At 49.5% G+C, this 18,667-nt stretch overlaps 2 protein-coding genes across 3 annotated transcripts in view; one reads left to right on the forward strand and one right to left on the reverse strand.

The window, feature by feature from the left end:
- The window catches only part of smg1 (SMG1 nonsense mediated mRNA decay associated PI3K related kinase), a 38,466-nt gene extending 32,748 nt beyond the window's left edge, over positions 1 to 5,718 (reverse strand). For both annotated transcript variants that reach the window (XM_069180768.1, XM_069180767.1), the window contains exons 1-3: positions 5,358 to 5,718; positions 3,302 to 3,459; positions 579 to 731 (exon numbers count right to left, since the gene is read on the reverse strand). In XM_069180768.1, the coding sequence (XP_069036869.1) occupies positions 579 to 731; positions 3,302 to 3,459; positions 5,358 to 5,434 (388 nt within the window). In that variant the 5' untranslated portion in view covers positions 5,435 to 5,718. The remainder of the gene's footprint in view (positions 1 to 578; positions 732 to 3,301; positions 3,460 to 5,357) is intronic.
- A 4,834-nt stretch (positions 5,719 to 10,552) lies between these two features.
- On the forward strand, positions 10,553 to 16,687 carry clec19a (C-type lectin domain containing 19A). The gene is made up of 6 exons (XM_006637310.3): positions 10,553 to 10,625; positions 11,984 to 12,348; positions 13,134 to 13,311; positions 14,178 to 14,271; positions 15,225 to 15,357; positions 15,948 to 16,687. The coding sequence occupies exons 2-6, from the start codon at positions 12,261 to 12,263 to the stop codon at positions 16,022 to 16,024; spliced, it is 570 nt and encodes a 189-aa protein (XP_006637373.1). The 5' UTR covers positions 10,553 to 10,625; positions 11,984 to 12,260; the 3' UTR covers positions 16,025 to 16,687.
- The last annotated feature ends 1,980 nt before the right edge of the window (positions 16,688 to 18,667 follow it).

Genomic DNA, 18,667 nt, shown 5'->3' on the forward strand with positions numbered 1-18,667 from the left:
TCGGAAGGACCCTGCTGGGAAAAACACTATTTCTTCCCAAATAAAGAAAAAACTAACCTTGCTGCAAATGCAAAGAGATTGATCTAAAATACAAATGATTAAAGGGAACTAAAAGTTCAAGGGAACGTTTCCGCAGGTCTTTCCTCCCGGCGGCTGTCAGGGTGTATAACGCTGCCCTAGGCTAGGACTGTTAGCCTTTCATTTGCTCGTCTATGGACAGCATGTTTGCTCCGTTGTAGGTTTTGGACAATCAGCCTGTATAAACCTATGCACATTTTATTGTTTTTTTACAGTGACTATGATCAACACATTTTGCACACACCTACGTATTTATTTTTTATTTATTTATTTTGTTGTCTTTTGTTTTCTAACTATTCTGTTGTCTGTTTTTGCTTGTCTTGGGCTGGACTGCTGTAACGCATCAATTTCCCTACGGGATTAATAAAGTCCTATCCATCTATCTAAAGATAAATGATCGTAAACAAAAAAAGAGCTGCACACACTGAGATATCAGTCTTACTGGGTTTATGTTTTGGAAGAGCTGTGTATCTTACTAAAACAGTGGCAGTTCCACATACCCTGTGATTTCCTCATGTCCTTTGTAGCTAAAGCACGGTTTCCATGCTGAAAACTGGTTAAATCCGCCGTCACATCGTTTCTTCTCAGCTCTTGCCCCAGCGACTTCCGACCAAAAGCACTTTCACCAAGACCTCCGTTAACTTCATATCCACCTGCCCAGGGTAAGAGACAACACTTATCAAGTGAGTGAGCAGTGGCTGGCACAGTGGGGGCAGAGCTGCAGCTCACAGGAACAGAACAGAGTTTGCATTTGGGAAATTCACAACCTGCAAATATCTGCATAAAAACAGAGAAATATATGAATCAAGAGACATCTCAGCTGAAGTTGCACTGTGTAGGATATTTCCTGCTTTTTTTAAAATTAAAACTTATTTTTAAATATGCTTGAGATGGTAAAGTTGTGGGGGCATTTCTTCAATCCATCCAATGTTACATGAATATTTAATGGATACAAAATGCACAGATAGCTGAACTATACAAAAAAAATACTTTGTGCATTAAAAAAGAACCCAAGGTCCAGCTGAATTGAAACACAAATGTCTTTACCAGAATAGACTCGCATAGCAAAAACTGAGTGCTCAAAGCTGCAGTACAGGTCTTGTCTAAAATATCTAAATGCACATTTACCCATTTGTACACAAATGAATAACACCTGTTAAAGTGCATTGGTTACTCAGAAGGTACAGTGGTGAACTGCAAACAGGAACTGAAAAACAATCACAACTACAAATAAAGTAAAAACATTTTTCCTGAAAGATCTCATACCGACAGTATCATCCATCAGTTGTAACCAGGGCATCTACATTAGCGATAGCTAATTATAAAGATGTTCCTGCATTCGAAAAACACTGACCGTGGGTCCTTTTCGAAAGCAGAGTGCACTTGTATCATGTTCGTAAGTTTTAGCACACTTAGCAAGAAAAACACTGTATGGGTGGTTTTTTTCCCCGTTTGGCAGGGAAAAGATTAAAAGGCAATATGGTACCAGTCTTTCTGCAATGCAACTGCTAGATCCTCTGCTCCAGCCCGGGAGAAATAAAGACAAGATAAACAGCTCCTCTACAAAGCAAGTGTGCTTTTAATGCATTCTGCCGTCCTGGGGCTGAAACAGCACAACTTTCACCTCCTTGCCAGCACTCTTATCAGCTGGGGGCCTGACAGGGACATACCTAAGCAATGACAGGGGTCCCAGTCCCCACAGGAGAGCCCCTCTTTTGCAGTCTGCATTAACAACCGCCGTCGCTTTTTAAAATGTGTGCACATGGCAATGTGTTCCATACCACTGCATTTCTTACTCATTATTTGCCTTTTACCTTGAAACGCTAGATTCACACAGCGCCAAAGATTTACGACTGGGCGACACACAGCGACGCAGCGGGCTCTCACGCATGCAAATATATAACTTTCAAAAATGTTTTCATATGTTCCAGATGCATTATCCAGTGTTGAGTGGAACCCTTCTCAGTACCAGACTTGCAAAATAAATTCAATAAATTGAAAGGACACCTTTCTATAGAACTAGCTAATGCAAAACAAAACATTTCCAGTAATAGGACTGAATAGAGTAGAAAGAACTGCTACTCCAAGATAATGCTGTCTGACAGCGGTATTGAAGCTCACACTGTACAGACAGGTTGGTGACCTCCACTCCTGACCATGGAACTCAAGCAACAAAGAATATGTTGCCCAACAGAAATAAAAGCATGCAGGAAATACCGAAGAAAATGAACGGCTGAACATGCCTTCAGCTAGAGGTTACATACCACTCATTCTTCATGTAGTATTTTATGGACATAAGGACAATCTTTTTTCTAGCTGTGGGCATTAAAAGCCAAGATCAGCCCCCTCCCACTGATGGCCTGCTAGTCTGGCTGTATTTCTGACCAAGCTGGAGACGGCACAAGACCCCTATTTAATACCGAGAAACAAAATCAAATCTTTCTCGTCCAGCATTTGGAGGAAGTACAGGTGATCCTCCTCCTGGCCTGCCAGTTAAACCACACCCTGAAATCACAGGCGGCACCAAAGTCATTACTGATGCAAGTGCCGTCACCTTCTCTTCAGGCTCTTTCTCTTTCTGTTCCTAACGAGTCACAAAGACACAGGAACGGAAACCAAACGACTAGAGAATCAAGCAGGCCTCATTCTGAGCCTCGTTACATGCCTTAGCACACGTGTAAACACACAGGCATGTTTTAAATTATTTGTTTGAACTAGGATCTGGCACCTCCCTTACCCTACTCTTCCTTGACTACGGAGAAGCAGCTGGTGGCAGCAGATGCCTTCCACGGTAAACTTCTTTCATTTTAAGAGCGCAAGTTCTAAAAACATAACAATCGGCTCTCCTCTTCTTCTTTTTTTTTAAACGGCCGAACCTCGTGAACAGAAGTCGGCGCCCTCCCTCCAGTCCCAGGTGAGACACTCCTGGCTGGACCCTTGAGCAAGGAGCCTCACTGCACCTGCTCCAGCAAAATACCCATCAGCATAAAAGAGTGCGAATAAACACTGTCCTCAATTAGAGAACCTGCCAGATAAACTGAAGAGAAAAGCTGGAAAAGCCCTTTTGTTCAGGTCTGTTGCTCAGCTATAACTTTTGATCAGTCCAATTTAAGACACCACTTGAGCCCTTCGGCCCAGAAAAGGCTGGAGAGACGCAGGACTGGAGGAACTGTGGAGGTGGGGAGTGAGCGGCGTGCTGTATATTTATAACGCGAGGTTTTACCCTCTTCTTCGAGTCCATCAGAGGCTGCGGAGGCTTCATCGCACTGCGGGGGGCTGCCGGGCGCGCCGAAAGGCTGCGAGTCGGGGGGCGCCTCAGGGCCGTGCTCTCTCGGGGCGCCGCGCTTCACACCGTCTGGGCTGGCTGATGCTCCGTCGCCGCTGGAGACAGACAGACGGGCACGCTGGTGAGCACGCGGCTCCGCTGCGGGAGACCTGCCGCCACAACGCGCACCGCTGGGGGGGCGGGCCCGCCGGGCCACCACAACTGGACCTCCGTCCCTAACTTCATCACCCCCCCCCCCCTGCCCAATCAACGCCCACTGAGGCTCGGGACACTCTCCTCGTCACTCCGCGGGACCACCGAAACTGGAATGACGTTATTCATCACAGCCCCTTCCGGAGCTGGGGGGGACATTGACGCAGCTCTTGGCGATACAGGCGTTACGAAAGGCAGAGGCGGAAAGTACCACAACTTCCGACCCGGTGGGCACACACAAGGTGCAGAAGACCACAGACTGCGGGCGGGAGGGGGAGAGGAGACCGCAGGGGAGGAGGAAAAAGGACAAGGTCCTCCCCCCCCATCACTCAGCCGAAACCCTTTCCGAATTCTCACAGCTACAGTCGATGATCTGCGTCGACAACCCCCAGCGGGACAGATCCCTGTGCCTCCGTGTCAGAAACCCAGTGGGACAGATCCTCACTCCCGTCCAAAACAACTTCCTGCATCCCCTCCCATAACTTCCAGGCGTTTCAGAAAGACCCCGACACCGATTCTACAGCTCTGGTGCACTGGTCAGCCAGCCGGTACCTCCAGACACCTGGGCTGGGCCTCGGAAGCGGACGAAGTGGAGCCAGGGGTTTCAGGCGCGGTTAGCAAGCCCACTTCACAGCTCCGGTGACCTAAAGGCAACGGCGGTGGGGTCATGTCTGATCGCCCCCCGGGCGGATCAACGCAGGTGTGCACGATGCCAGCCCACCTTCAGCGCAGGAGCCACTCCCGCACAGACCGCCTAGCAACCGCGTTTATTAAAAGACCACCCGGAGAATTCTCCCTCCTTTCCGACAGAAACTCGGTGCCAATTAAAAAGCATCTTGAGTCATAACTGTCCGTGGCATTTAAAGCCGTCGTGCAGGGGGTGGAGGGAGCGCAGAATAAGTGCTGTGAATTAAAAACGAGCATAGATACAGGGAATAACGGTGAATACCAAGAGGGACACCTGTGATTATCAAGGAGGCGACTTGAGTCAACTCATAACCCAAAAACCAGACCGATCTTCCGTGCCCGTTTAAGCATCGCCTCGGACACAACTTGAGACCACACTAGTCCACGCGTCCCCTCCCGATCCGCACCAGCATCTGAGCCCCTGGCTTCCGAGAAGTTAAGAGGGACGGGTCCAGGATCTCTCCGAGCCCGGGGGAGACGCCGCCGACCCAGTCCCAGTATAAATCGAGCAGGACCGGACAGCGCTGACTGGCGTTAACAGCACGCACCGCCCCTCCGACCCCGTCCCGCACATGATCTCCCCGCCGGGGTGGGGGAAAAAAAAATAATGAAATGAAAAGGCGTCGGGGAGGGGGGGGGTGTACACACGGCTCGGCGCGCAAGCCCGACCCAGCCCGACCCCGCAGCGGAACCGGAGCCCGGCTCCCACACGCGGGGGCATCTACCACGACGGACAGAAACCGCTGGACACCCACTTGGCTAAAAAAAACAAAAAAAAAACAGCCCACCTTTTTAAAAACACGCTCCCTCGCGGTTCGTGAATATTTAAGATGCGTGCGTGTCGGGAATGCGGGGGGGGGGATCTCTTAGCTTCCTTCGAAGCGTCCCTTTATAAACATTTTCTAAGAGGGTAATCGCATGGTTGTTGTTGTTTTTTTTTTCAAAAAAGGAGCGATGCATTTTCAGTATCCGTGTGTAGTAACGGTCTAAGTATTACTATCGGTCCCCCCCAAAAAAATCGTTTGTAACTGCAAACATAAACGTGAGACACGGTGAAGGCCGGGCGGATCCCCGCTCTCTCCCAGCGCCGCTGCCCCGGCGGCGCGATACCAACCTGGGCTGCCAGTCATTCCAGTTCCGCTGCAGTTTGTGGGCGCTGCTTAGCCGAGACCCGAGGGCTCTGCGGCTCATTCCCCTCGCGGCGGCTGCATGACCGGCTCGGGACCGGGGCGGCAGGGGCGACGACGGCGACGATGACGACGACAAAACGCGGCGCTCAAAATTTCAGGCTCGGCGTTCCGTTTATTTGAAGTCCATGAATGAACCATACAGGGGTCCCCCCTCCCCGAACACGAAAGCGCTGGCTGTGAAGTAGTGTGGCTCCCAGTTTCGGCCTTTCTCTCCGCCTCCTTCTCCGCGGCTGCCTGAAAGCGCAGGCCTCACTCGCGGGGACAGCGCCCCCCACCGGCTCCCTCGCAGCTCCCGGCCGCCGCATCGCCTAAGACTACAACTCCCAGCGGCACTCGCGCCGAGGAGCGGAAGTGCCGCCCGTCGCACGTGCTTATTTCTTGCCTGATGGTGTGATCCGATATCGGCTTTTAAAATGATATAGCAAAAAAATAACATTGAAATAAGATCATTTTTACTCCTAATTCAGCGCAGAGTGAGGATACGTGTTTCCGCAGCTCTGTTAAAGTCTACAGAGGACTAGAAATAACAGTTCGCACCTGATGCATTAGAAATCCTAAAATCCAGCCAAGTAATAATAATAATAATAATTGCTTACACTTATATAGCGCTTTTCTGGACACTCCACTCAAAGCGCTTTACAGGTAATGGGGACTCCCCTCCACCACCACCAGTGTGCAGCATCCACCTGTGCTTGAACAAGTGCTTGAACAAACATTTTTAGACCGTAAAATAATGAACAGCTTCCTTGGCAAGGGAGGTGCCGTGTCAATCTTTTTGGATCAAATGCCTTAATATACAGTGAGCGACAAATATACATCACCTACAATTGCAACCATTTCACAGAGTTATGATGAGAACGATGTGCCTGTTATTGCAGGTGCGGTGACATTTTATCGAATGGACGCGACACAGGTGATGTGATTATGCTGATGAACATCTGTCATCAGCAGGGTTGATGAACGGGGGGTCTACTCTGAAAGTCACAGCCCGATTCTGTGATTGGCCGTTGTCAGCAGCAATATAAGCCCTCAGTCTGTGTTTCTGGCTTTGCGCTTGTTTGCAGAAGCGCTCTTGTCTAGAGCCTGGAGGAGCTGACTGATATTAAATTAAGGAAAAACAGCCCTCCTCGCGTTTAACCCCTGGGGTGTTTGTTCCTCAGCCCTCCTCGATCACGTATTGGCGTGAAAACCTCCCTATGAAGAAAAAAATATCCTTCCTATGAATAAACAGATAAACCTTATGGAGGAACCCTCTGACACACTCCATTTCGTCTTGCCCTCTCTCTCCCGGCGCCTTTAGAGATGCTGTTGCTTAGCAACCGGCGGGGGCGTGCGGCAGGTGCGTGTGCGGAGGAGCCGGGAGCGCGGAGGCGCGGGAGCGCGGCTTCAGTCCTCCAGCTTAGCAGCAATACGAGACCAGACACTACGGGTCTCGGCGACATTGCGAGGTGGCCGCCCTCATTCCGTTTTCTACTGCCAGTTTTATATTTGCCGCCCTATAAGCACACGCCTGCCACGCCCGGAGGAGCCGGAGCCTAGAGCTTGCAAGAGCGACAGTCCAATAAAGAGGAGATCCGCCTTACTTTTTTTGAAGGATCAGAAAAGCAATACACTTTCACATTCTTGGTATCGTGTTACTGGCTATAAGCTACCGCTCTAGGCAGGGAAAAAATCAGTCAGACTAATAAAACCCCTTTTCTCGTATTGCTCTTGAATGTCCTCTTCCCTGGTGACTGTCCTGCGTGCCCTGTTTTTCCCAAGACGTCCACCGGGGGGCAGCAATCAGCTGAGCAGGGCGCTACGGTGGCGCAGCCAGTCCGAGGGCTGTCCGCGGACCTCCTCTGATTCTCTGCCATTGAATTCACCGCTCAGACTTACAATTTTTTGTCATATCGGTCTCTCGGGTGAAGGGCATTCTCTTTCAAAGCTCCAGGCCTGCCATTCACCAACGCAGATTGTATTTTTAATATATATTTCTTTAGGATACATATATGGATTGTGATAGCATATGAACATTGGATTACGAAAAAATGTGAAGTTGAACATTTGGTTTCACTACCATTATTATTGTTATTATTATTAGATCAGTGTCCTGTCCAGTGTCCAGTGCCCAGTGCCCAGTGCCCAGTGTCAGTGCTGGGGATGAGTGTGTCCAGTATGAGCAGGAGGACAGAGTAGTGTCCTGTCCAGTGCCCAGTGCCCAGTGCCCAGTGCCCAGTGCTGGGGATGAGTGTGCCCAGTATGAGCAAGGGAAGAAGCCTGCTGGGTTCTCCTGATCCTGCTCGTCCACACAACGCCCACCTCCACCCCCCTCCCTCACTGCTCCGGAGCAGCCTAGCGCCATGACATCACCCCATCGCTAGGCAACACTGGACCATAATAAACAGCAGAGCAGGAAGGAGGCTGTGTGACAGGGGTGTCTGTGGAGAGGGCCTGCACCACGTCATGGCTGCAGGCTCAGGCAGGACACCGCGCAGGCGACACACAGACAGGCCCTTGATTGTAATGATACAGCCAATAAAAACACGGCAGAAAGTTTTGATTTCTGTGAAGGCTGACATAGTTGTGATGCACGGCCTTACAACCAGCCAGATGTGTGGTTTGCTGGTTTGAAGACATCGGAGGTACCTTAACCTGGACTGCATGAAGCAGTGATGAGAAAGGCTTACCATCTGAATTCTCCTTCAAACTGGTCTGCTGCTTTTTGCTTGAGCAGGCAGCTGATCTCAGGAGGTGGGACAGCAGAAGAAAGCAGAGTGCTGTTGTTGTAGTTATGAGAGGCTAGCCCAAGTCTTGAAAGGAAAACAATTCACAGATAATCACTGCGATCTGTTTTGGAAAGTCTGGAATATCGAAAAGGAAACACAATTAGCTGTGTTCGACAAATAGCAAACAATTTACTTGGCTATTTGTGCGCTTCAGTTCCGCCTTTTCAATGAAATCCTCATTAAATGTTAATTTGTAGCTATCGCTTGGCGAAGCCCTCCTCTAATAATCACACATGCAGCTGTTTAATTAGAAAACAGCAGCAAGCTGGTGATGCTCATCAACACAGATGTTCATTAAATCCTCATGCAAAGTGACATTCTGGCGATCCTGTTGGTTTAGTGAAAAGCTCAGTTGTGCAGTCCGGGAGTCCTTCTCTTTTCTGTGGCAGACCAGTATAGAAATGGCCCAGACTAGTGCAGACCGGTTCTGCTGTTTATGAGGAGAACAAATATTGCTAAAAGATGGTGACAAATCTGCATCTCTATGTCTGTCCATCTGAGGGCTGCTTTTCTGTCTATATACAGTACATGAGCAGATTTTCATTGGGTAGATATGTAAATTGCCCAATTAGTTTTTCTAAGCCCTTGTGGACTAAAATTCTCAGCTGGCTGATTGCAGTGTTTTGATACTGTGGTCTCTGCGTTACTCCACAAAGAAAATGCATGTTGCTAAGACCTCTGGGCCAAGAGCCGAAGTACACAAAGTCAAAGCCCTGCAGAACACAAGGAGATTGTTCCTGCTGCTGGCCAGGGTTGAAAAAGAGGAGGCTGGACTGACGAGCAGAGATCAGGTCACACAGTCGCAGATGACACACGCTGATCGGGCTGTCTACAAGCGAGGGCGTCATTATTATATTTAGACTCCACAAGATATGAATTATCTCGTCTATTTGACAGATGTTTGCTAATCTATCTCAGTGTGGGAGAGAAAGCAGGCACTTATCCTACGCTGAGCAATTCAGTCTCACAACCTGTCTTGGGCTCAGGGAGGAAGCTTTATTACAGAGCAGGCAGACGGAGGAGGGAGCCAGATGGACTTGGATTTCGTCGTCTTTCGGAACCTCTTGACACCAAAGGCAGGAGCTAATCTTCAGCAGGCCAGAGAGGCTCTTGCTCAGAGTAGGTCAACATGGCATTTACAGAACTCACACAGCACATGGCCGAACGCTGTGTGCAGAGTGTGGGCAGGACAGGTCTGTGAGTGTCATCAGGTACAGGTAGTTGAGCACCCAAGCTATCTTTTCATTTGTTTGTTTATTTTCCTGAAACAACAGCTGTAAATGCTCTGATTTCCCATCTTTTCCTCTGCACAGGAACAGGCACCTCTCCAGTCCTGAGCACAGCTCGTCTGAGTTCTTAAATCGTTCGCACATGTGAAGTTTGACCCTAATGCACTGGAAAAGGATAAGCAGCTGCCAGAAAATGTGATCCTCAGATCAATAAGCCGCTGGCAGCCAAATTGTCCATTTAGACGGGCCAAAAGGCTTCCTCTCACTTGTAATCTATGTGATCTAGTATCCATGCTAGTCCCAAGTCCTACAACATCCTTCTTCTCCTCAACACCTCCAGACATTTTCCTGCTTGCTCATTTTCTTGCCTGTTCGTAAATCTGTTTTTCAGAATGAACAATGAAACACACTCCAGAGGACGCACGCGTAAACGTTGTGAAATTGCATTTAAAAGGATGGCAGGGGTCTGGGGGCAAGCGACCAAGCAGTGTCGTTGAAGCCCACACCCTGGCTTGGATCAACAGAACCAGCCCGGCATGCAGCCCGTTAGTATTTACGGTGGTGTGTTCCCTTACTCTGCTGCCCTGGGGTTCTGGCACCAGACAGGTGACCCCTGACCTCTGACCCCTGCTCCACGAAGGTGGCCCTGGGGCCAGGCTGCAAGGCAGCTCCTCCTCCGTTAGTGTCTCTTTCTGATCCTTTACTCGGGACAGGGTTTGGTGTGGGGGACACTGAGATAGCGGCAGTGGGGGACGTAGGGCCCAGCCAGCTCATACCTCCTCAGTGTTAGCCGAGCAGACGGGGTGCACAGGGGTGTCACAGTGCGGCTCTCAGCTGTCACACCTTACCTGACTAAAGAGTGAAGTTTAGGTCCTGTAGCCTCAGCCTGCACACTAAAAAAAGCTCCCCGCCACAATACATGTTTGATGTATTTTTTTATTAAAGATCTGTTCTGTACAGTAGATGTAACAATTAAAAAGCACAGGAGAACACTCTACAGGACAGCGGACATGAGAAGAAAAGGGGATGCCCGAGGGGGGTGAGATGTGAGAGTGAGGGAGGAGTGAACCTGAGACTGCTGGGACAGTCGCTCTCAGTGCTGCCAGCATCACAACCCCCCCCCCAGCCCCCCCCTCCTGGAGTCAGCCCAGGGGAGAGGTGGACGCGCTAGCAGCTGGGGTGCTCTGAGAAGCTGGTAGGTGTGTGAATGTTGGAGTGTGTCCGCGTGCGACTGGCCACTCAGCAGGCCTGCATTCCTCAGGACCTGAGGCCAGGGAAGGTCAGGGATCAGAGCAGCTTCAGGAAGCTGAGAGATTGAGGGAAACAGTGGGAGGTCGGTGTGGAGATAGAGGGAACCGGGAAGACGGCAGTCGGTTTGGGGACAGCTCAGGGGCTGCAGAAAGATTGTCCAGTTCCTTTGATTCAAGGGCTGGGAGGCAGTCTGGGTTAGAGCTGAGAGGTCACATTGTGATACAGAGGAGATATACGTGCCAAACTGCCAGTGTAACAATTAAGCAAAGGGGTGAAGAGGCAGGTCGGAGCTGAGATCAAAGTCTTATTACTACTCCTGAACACAGAGGGCGGTGTGGAGCCGGCCCCGGCTGTGTTCTCCTCTCCAATTACTTGCTGGCAGCTGCGCAGGGCTGGCTTGAATTAGTTATGATGACATCGCTGTCTCCAGCTTGCTCTGCTCGATTCCAGTGTGTCCCCAGGGGTCCCAGTGCTCTGTCAGGGAAAGACGAGTTTCCGGCATATTGAAGTCTGTCGACTGTGTCATTACCAGCTGAGGAGGGTGGGGAGCTCTTGGGGAACCTGGGGCTCTGAATTGAGTGGACTTTCCACTCTGTAAGTCCTGTAGCTGCAATACCAGAGCTGCCAGACCGCATTACTGACGTTATGGGGGCCTATTGTATACGGGTACATTGAGCACGAAAAAGTAACTGACTAGCCCATGTTTCTGGACACAAACACCATGGAGCAATTGAAAGAGGGACAGCTGTACACCAGTGGGCCACTCAGGCCATCCCTGGAAGGGATTTGTCACAAACAGCTCTTTTATCATTTCTGTGGTCATCGCTTGCTCACTCCGGCACTTAAGGAGCTGTTTCTAATAAAATCCCGCAAGAGCAGCGGACAGGAAGGCACCCTCATTAAGTGGCTCGGCTCTTCACACAGTGAGGATGCCCTTATATGGAAAACAGCGCGTCTTTCCTGGAGGCTCAGAACTCATTAATAGCTTTCAGAGAAAAATAAAACAAAAATATTTGAAGAGCCTTTAAACATTTAAAGGCGTTAGATATTCTCTGTTTCACAACGTTGAACAACAACAAACAGCATGTGCAAGAAATCAAATCTGTGTTTTCCAAAAACAATACAACTGTGTTTGGTATTCATTAATTCCTTGACAGTAGTCATGGTGAATCATAGTTGAACTGGTAAAAAGACGCCTGGCTCACCTCTCTTTCCTCTACTGCTCTCTCTCTCTCCTTCTCTTCGAACGTTTCCCCCCTTCCCCCCTCTCCTGTTCACTGCCTCCCTCTGCCTCGTCTCCAGTGCTTCTCTTTCCACAGAGGCTGGAGTTGGGGTGAGAAAAGGGGGCCGTCCCTGTCACTCCCCAACAGGTCTCTCCCAGCTCCAGGGATCGAATCCCAGCCTTGGCCTGAGTGGGACGAACTCCGACCCTGCTAGCAGGCAGGACTGGGAAGGGAGTAGCTGAGACTGACACACACACTCACACACACTCGCTGACTCGCTCACTCGCACTGGGACGCCGTGTCTGCAGCCCAGCCCAGCCCAGCAGCGCTCAGTCAGCCACTGCCCTCGCAGCACGATGCTCTGCTGGGACCTGTGCACCACCCTGCTCTTCACAGCACTGCAGGTGAGGGCGTTCCCTTCCACCGACATCAAGATCACGCAAGGTGAGTGGGCGCGCGGCCCGACGGGAGACTGGGCAGGGGGACAGAGAGGAAGCCTGCTCACAGTGGAGGCGCTGGAGCTGACATCTAACTGTTGCCCAGCCGGAGGGAGGTTTACTTCAAATCTGAAGCCGGCTTGTTTCAGAATTGGACTTCTGAGTTGTTGTGATTACTCAGTCCTTGTTCTCCTGGACATTGTGCGCCAGTCGCCCTGAAAGGCAGGAGTTAAACGCTACCTTTTCACACAGGCGTGACATCTCAGGCAAGAGCCAGAGACACATCTGTCTGCAAGCGATTCTGAAAGCAGCCGAGAGAATGCAAGCTCTACGTTTGCCAGCGATTTCGTTTGCCAGTGATTTTACTAATGAAGAAGATGAGGTTAGCTTTATTAAAAAAAGAAAAAATCAATTCCCTGTCTGTTGCAAAGGATTTTGACGTGCAAGCCTGCTTTATCTCAGAAAACTCTTAGGGTAAGTACAGGGAAAGAATCTGCAGACGACAATATGAAATGTAATTTCACAGAGGGATTTGGAAGCACAGCACTATAAAACCTCCTAACTAGGCAGAAGAATGTGACTTCTGTGGGAGCCTGCTCTTCCAGGGACAGAGAGGAACGGCGTGTTTTAGGGTCAGAATGAAAGGGACAGTACTGGAGAGAGGCTGCAATGGAGGGTTTCAGGATGGCTACTAAGATGCCAGTGCATGGGAGGTGATAATGCAGACTGGTGTGTCCAGTGGCCAGACGCAGGCCGGCAGTAACTCCCCTCTGCCCTCGCCCCTCCCCCCAGCTCTGCCCCTGCAGCTGCCCGACCCCAGCCAGCCCATCGCCTGCCCACTCTTCTGGACAGAGTTCGGAGGCCACTGTTACCGATTCTTCCCTCTCAACCGCTCGTGGGCAGAGGCTGACCTGTACTGCGCGGAGTTCTCCAACGGGCACAAGTCCGCCAAGCTCACCTCCATACACAGGTAACGCACTGCGGGCGAGCCCCCGCACGAGAGCCGGGCTTCACCACGGACTGGAGCTTCGCTATGCGTTTGCGATGTTCAGTGTGGTGCTGTCCACACAGGATTGCTTTAAAATTGGGTTGGGGTGTATCTGCTCATCTGCCTGACTCCCTGGCTCCTTCGCTGTGTGTTCTGTTCTTGTCCACCCTTGTACACTAGAGTGGGCTGACAAAGGCCTCTCCAGCTCCGGGCTCCTCTTCTGGTTTTCATTCAGACCTTCACTTGCTTTACTGAGCACGTGAACAAGTCATTTGCTCAATGGCGTGAAAACTGTCTCCTCCATGGTCTGTACAGAAACTCCTGTGGAGGGTCAGAGGGGTTGTGTTTCCTGTGATCTAGCATCGTTTTGTCCACTGAAAAGACCCTTAGATGAGGTTAGAGAGACTCACAGAGCAGCAGAGGGAGCCAGGCCCTGCTGGCTCTGTCCACCCTGTCCACCCTGTCCAGTAGGACACCCCTCGACTGCACTTAGATGTGGACTGAAACGGGCGGCACAATCAGCTGATTTGAAGCAGTTCGGGGATGCAGCTGAATTCTCTGCCTCAGTCTTTCCCAGTCCTTCAGGTTAAATAATTGCCTTCAGTCAGTGGGTAAAAAAACACGCTAATCTGGACCATTTAACTAGACAGTGAGTTCAAAGAAATGAGCTCAGAAGACCTCCTATAACTCCAGAATCAGGCTTAATGACCCCTGTTTTAGGTGAAAATGTGAACTGCACTTGACAAGACGCAGGTTAAAAAAACCCACTTCCCCTAGAGAGCAGCACGGCAAAGGGGATTTTAACATAACAGATGGCCAGTGCCCCTCACTGTCTCCCTCTCTCTCAGCTGGGAGGAGAACGTCTTTGTCTACGACCTGGTCAACAGTCGGATCCCTGGGATTCCAACAGATATCTGGATTGGTCTCCACGACCGCAGGCAGGTGAGCATTTAAACGTCCAATTTTCCATATGAGCCATAAAAACAGGAAGTGTACCCCTCAGAGTCCAGGGGTGCAACTCAGTTTCAGTATTTCAGCAACATCCCTCATTCATTAAATACTGTACACTGGTAAACGTCGTCTCTCCCTGTCTCTCACGCACAGAAATCTTCATTTTAAAAACACAAAACGCCAGACTGAAGACAAATTGATTACCAAAGCAGCTACTGAAGCATTTAGTTTACACACCTCAGTAGCAAGACCTTGGGCTGTTAAATTTAATCAATTCAAGGTTTAGGAGGAAGATAGAGCCCGGTTTGCTGCTTAAAACATATTTTGTGGTTCCTGTCCCGAGCGAGACAACCTGCTCTGTAAATGTCTTTAACGACCCTGGTCCTGAGGCAACAGCGAAAGCAGGGGAGTCATTTGCGGCCCATCACTGCCGTTCAAGCTCCAGAGGGCCATGCTGTGCGTTTAAAACATTTTTCACAGCGCTCATCTTTGCATGTTTTTCTTTAAAAAGAACATACAGTACTGTACATCGGATACATTCAGGGAGATTCAAAACATTCAATGGGGGTTAAATCCAGAGATGTCATTGACTTTGGTTGTCTCCTTCCATTGTGTAAAAAACAAAATAGCTAAAGCCTGAGCAAAACTAACCAAGAACGCCATTATGATTCTTTGGGAGGAACAAAGTTTCTCCTCATGGTTTCCTAATCATAGGCTGGAAGTTCAGAAAGGAATGTAAGGGGAGAAGATTCCTGTGATCAACCATTTGCTTATACCCGCCTATCAGAGATCAATAATTGGTATTTTAAACGCTAAGCCTCATGTCATCGCGCACAGCTTGCTCCAGCATGAGGTGCACAGAAGTCTGTAGCGGTACTGGGACAGGTCTGACCGCACGCGCAGCAGGAGGTGGCGCCCCAGTGTCATGCCCCATGTTTCTGCAGGAGGGCACCCTGGAGTGGACCGACGGCACGCCCTACGAGTACAGCTACTGGGACGGGAACCAGCCCGACGACGGGATTCACAGAATTCCTCTGGACGAGGACTGCGTGGAGATCTGGTACCGGCAGAACAGCGGTGAGCCGCTCCGGGGACATACAGGGCGGGGACAGGGTTCCACTCAACTCATTCGATCCCTCGGTCGTTCTGGCTGACACTGGGACCCCGAATGACTGATACAGCACCTGCTATTGAGCAGGGAAGAGAATGATCTTGAATACTAATAATAATCATCATCATCATCATCCTTTCCATTATGGACATTCACATAGGCAGAGCAGCCTATCTTCCTTGTCTGGTAGTTAGTAAGAAAAGAGATACTGAGCTGTCAGAAGATGACATGTGAGACTCAAACCTACACCCCCTGATCAGACTATAACCAACACACAGCACCTTAGTCCACTACAGCACTGGGACACACCATAGGCTTCATTTATTCCAAAGGATCCTGATGCACCTTCACATTCAGGATAGGGATCCTTTATCCATCACTGGACTACAGCACGCACCTGGGTGCTAATACTAATACTAATACAAACATTCATTTTTATTTTGAACGAAAGTCTGAAATTTTCATCCTGACTGAAAACAGAATTGAGGTGGTGGCGGCATCTTTCTTTTCCAATAAAATGCTCTTGCTGTTGTCGTTTGTGGCTTTTGCCTGGCAGCCCTGAGATCCTGGAATGACAACAGCTGCGATAAGGCTTTTCCCTTCGTCTGCAAACTCCCCACGCTGGACAGCTAGTCCCGGGGACCCACCCACCTGCCAGCGCAGCGCCTCTCCACCTCCACCTGTGCCGGACCCCCGCCGTGACCCCTCCATCGCCGACTCTGCATCTGGGGGATGACCCTCCCAGCTCCGGCGTCCTTGTGCTCCGCTGTGCGTGACAGACTGCTCTGACCAGGACATTACACTTCCCAGAGCTCCCCTCCACCTGGACATTGTTAGCAGCCCCATGACCTATCTCTCAGACCTCGTCAAGAAGCTACAGTACATCATTGTCATTCCTACTACTGTCTTTATCATTGCTTCACATTAGTCTTAGTCCTGATTCTCTGCCTTCAGAGGTTTACAGTGCGTCGCAGGTTTGGTACAGGCACAAGCACGGTTCTCTCTTCCTCATTCGTGCGCTCCCTGGTGCAGACCGGCCTCCGCGGCGCTGGAGAGTTAGGTCAAGAAGATGTGTTTTGTGCAGAAAAAAACAATAAAGGCTCGCTCGCTGGGAAAAAAGCACGGAGGCTGGCGCTGGAGTTCGGGATGCACCTGTGAGTTCCCTGCCCTGTGCTATAGGAACAGAGACGACAGGTCATCCGAGGAGCAGACAGCTCAGTGCTCCCTCACTGCTGTGGCTCAGTTGTTTAACCAACACAAGGGAGCTGCAAATTAAAATATAGTTGAGCTCTCTTACCTATTTTCAGTTTCTTTTATTGTGAATCTTCTCTATTAGCCGAGAGCCTCCCTTTTTTATTTTACTATGCCGGTTACTATGAAATTATTTTTTAACTGCCTTCATCACTCCTTCTGTGTGCAACACAGCTGGCTGCCATTCAGGTTTAAGCAGCTGGATTAGAAAATCTGCTGTCGCCACCATGGCCGCCAAACCCCCCTGGAACAGCACGGCATCTGAGTGTCTCTTTGCCCTGATCGATCAGCTCGGGACCTGGCAGGACAGAGTGTGTGGGGGCAGGGGAGAGAAGCAGGATCAGGGTTGCACGAGGCTAGATGTCCAAACTGAACTGAGCAGAGAGATTAACTTCAGTCAGAGCTCTGATCTGAAGGGTCAGTCTCTGGAACGGGGCACATACTGTACACAGGGGGGCTCCAGTGAAAACACAGTCTCTTCAGACCGATGTGCTACAATTCTCCTGGGTCTGAGAGTCTGAGCTTATACTATTTATCAGTCAATGGTGAAAACATGGACAAAGTAATAAATACACAGCATTTTTACCACACTACATCAGATTGTCTGAAACAGGAGCAAAAGTTCAAGATCTAATCTATTTAAATAAAGAGCAAGTCCAAACATACACACAGACACTGTGAGGGGCACATATGCTGATATTCATGGTGCAAGATTTGTGTGGGCTTACATGCTGCTGATTTGATCATTCTGATTGAGCAATCGGAGTTGGAATTTGTGCAAACTCTAATATCTGGCCGTGATTCATCTCTCCAAAGCTGCTGGGGGCTTTCTTAATTGCTCCTTTAGGGAGGGAATTTCTAAGAAAGTGGCTACAGGCCCTTCGACAGGGAAGCCTTTTGATTTTTCCTGCCACTTTTAATGTAAATGCCAAGCACAAATGTCAATACAGATAAAGTAAATTGCAGACATGGTCACTGCAAGGAGCTTTGGACTTGCATTTGGCGACCTGTGGCAGAGAACTCCTGCAGAGGGGTTAATCTGTCCACCTGCAGCTCGCAACTGGAAGGAAATTACACAATTAAGCAAAGAGTTGACGATGCCGTGTCAGAACTCGACTGAGCGCTCACAGAAATTTCCATCCAAATGGAACCTGATGACCCACTAAAGGAGCTCGGAGATTAATTGAGACAGCAGACCAAAAGGTCAGGTTTGAATCCCATTTCTCTTTTTTTTTAAAAAAAAAAACCTGCAACTCAAAGCAATTAACAGTGTGACGGGCAGCTGTACCCCAGCCACGCACAGAGTGGCAGACCCACCCTCAACCGAAAGGCAAGTGGCTCTAGATTGGATTCCAAAGGCACAGGCAGTACGAAATTTCCCCACATTGTGTTAAGACTGGCGGTACCTGACCCAGAATCGCAACACCTTAGAACTCCTTCCCTCCACTCCTGCTACAGGGACAGACTGACATGGGAAAGTACAGGAATGTGAGAAAGAGAATTAAAGAACACAGCCCCTTGAAAAGTCCTGCAGCCCCACACCGCCGAGCCTGGGGTAATAAGTGAGAGATTGATTACAGCTTACATTCGTGTTATCTAATAAAACATCTATTAAAAACACACAGCTTGGAAATCAAGTTTTTTTTAAAAAAACTTCCGTGTTTATCTTCTGTTGACAAGGATACAGACACACAAACACACTTGCAGTACTCGTCTAACTCCATTTATGCGTACGTGGCACCAGTATATATGTATTTTTTATTGTCAATAAATACACACTTTAGATAACACACAATATGCTGTGAAGATGCACAGAAGCCTCTGACCTAGGAACAGACAAGACAAATGATCTAGTCCACTTGCCAGACCTGTAATGGCTGTGACAATCATTCTGAGTGCAATTATAACACAACACAACACAATGAGTCATGTCTCACCTGGGAATTGTTCAGAATGAACAAGTAGGAGAGATCCACAGGTCAGCACAAGCACCCCTAAGCACCACACCTGGAAGAAGACTGCTGC

The sequence above is a fragment of the Lepisosteus oculatus genome, chromosome 19, assembly GCF_040954835.1.
Source record: "Lepisosteus oculatus isolate fLepOcu1 chromosome 19, fLepOcu1.hap2, whole genome shotgun sequence".
Lineage (NCBI taxonomy): Eukaryota > Metazoa > Chordata > Actinopteri > Semionotiformes > Lepisosteidae > Lepisosteus > Lepisosteus oculatus.

Coding starts and splice junctions, on each gene's coding strand:
- clec19a (XM_006637310.3), top strand. CDS start 12,261: ATGCTCTGCTGGGACCTGTGCACCACCCTGCTCTTCACAGCACTGCAG. Junction 12,349..13,133: donor CGACATCAAGATCACGCAAG/GTGAGTGGGCGC, acceptor CCCTCCCCCCAG/CTCTGCCCCTGCAGCTGCCC. Junction 13,312..14,177: donor AAGCTCACCTCCATACACAG/GTAACGCACTGC, acceptor CCTCTCTCTCAG/CTGGGAGGAGAACGTCTTTG.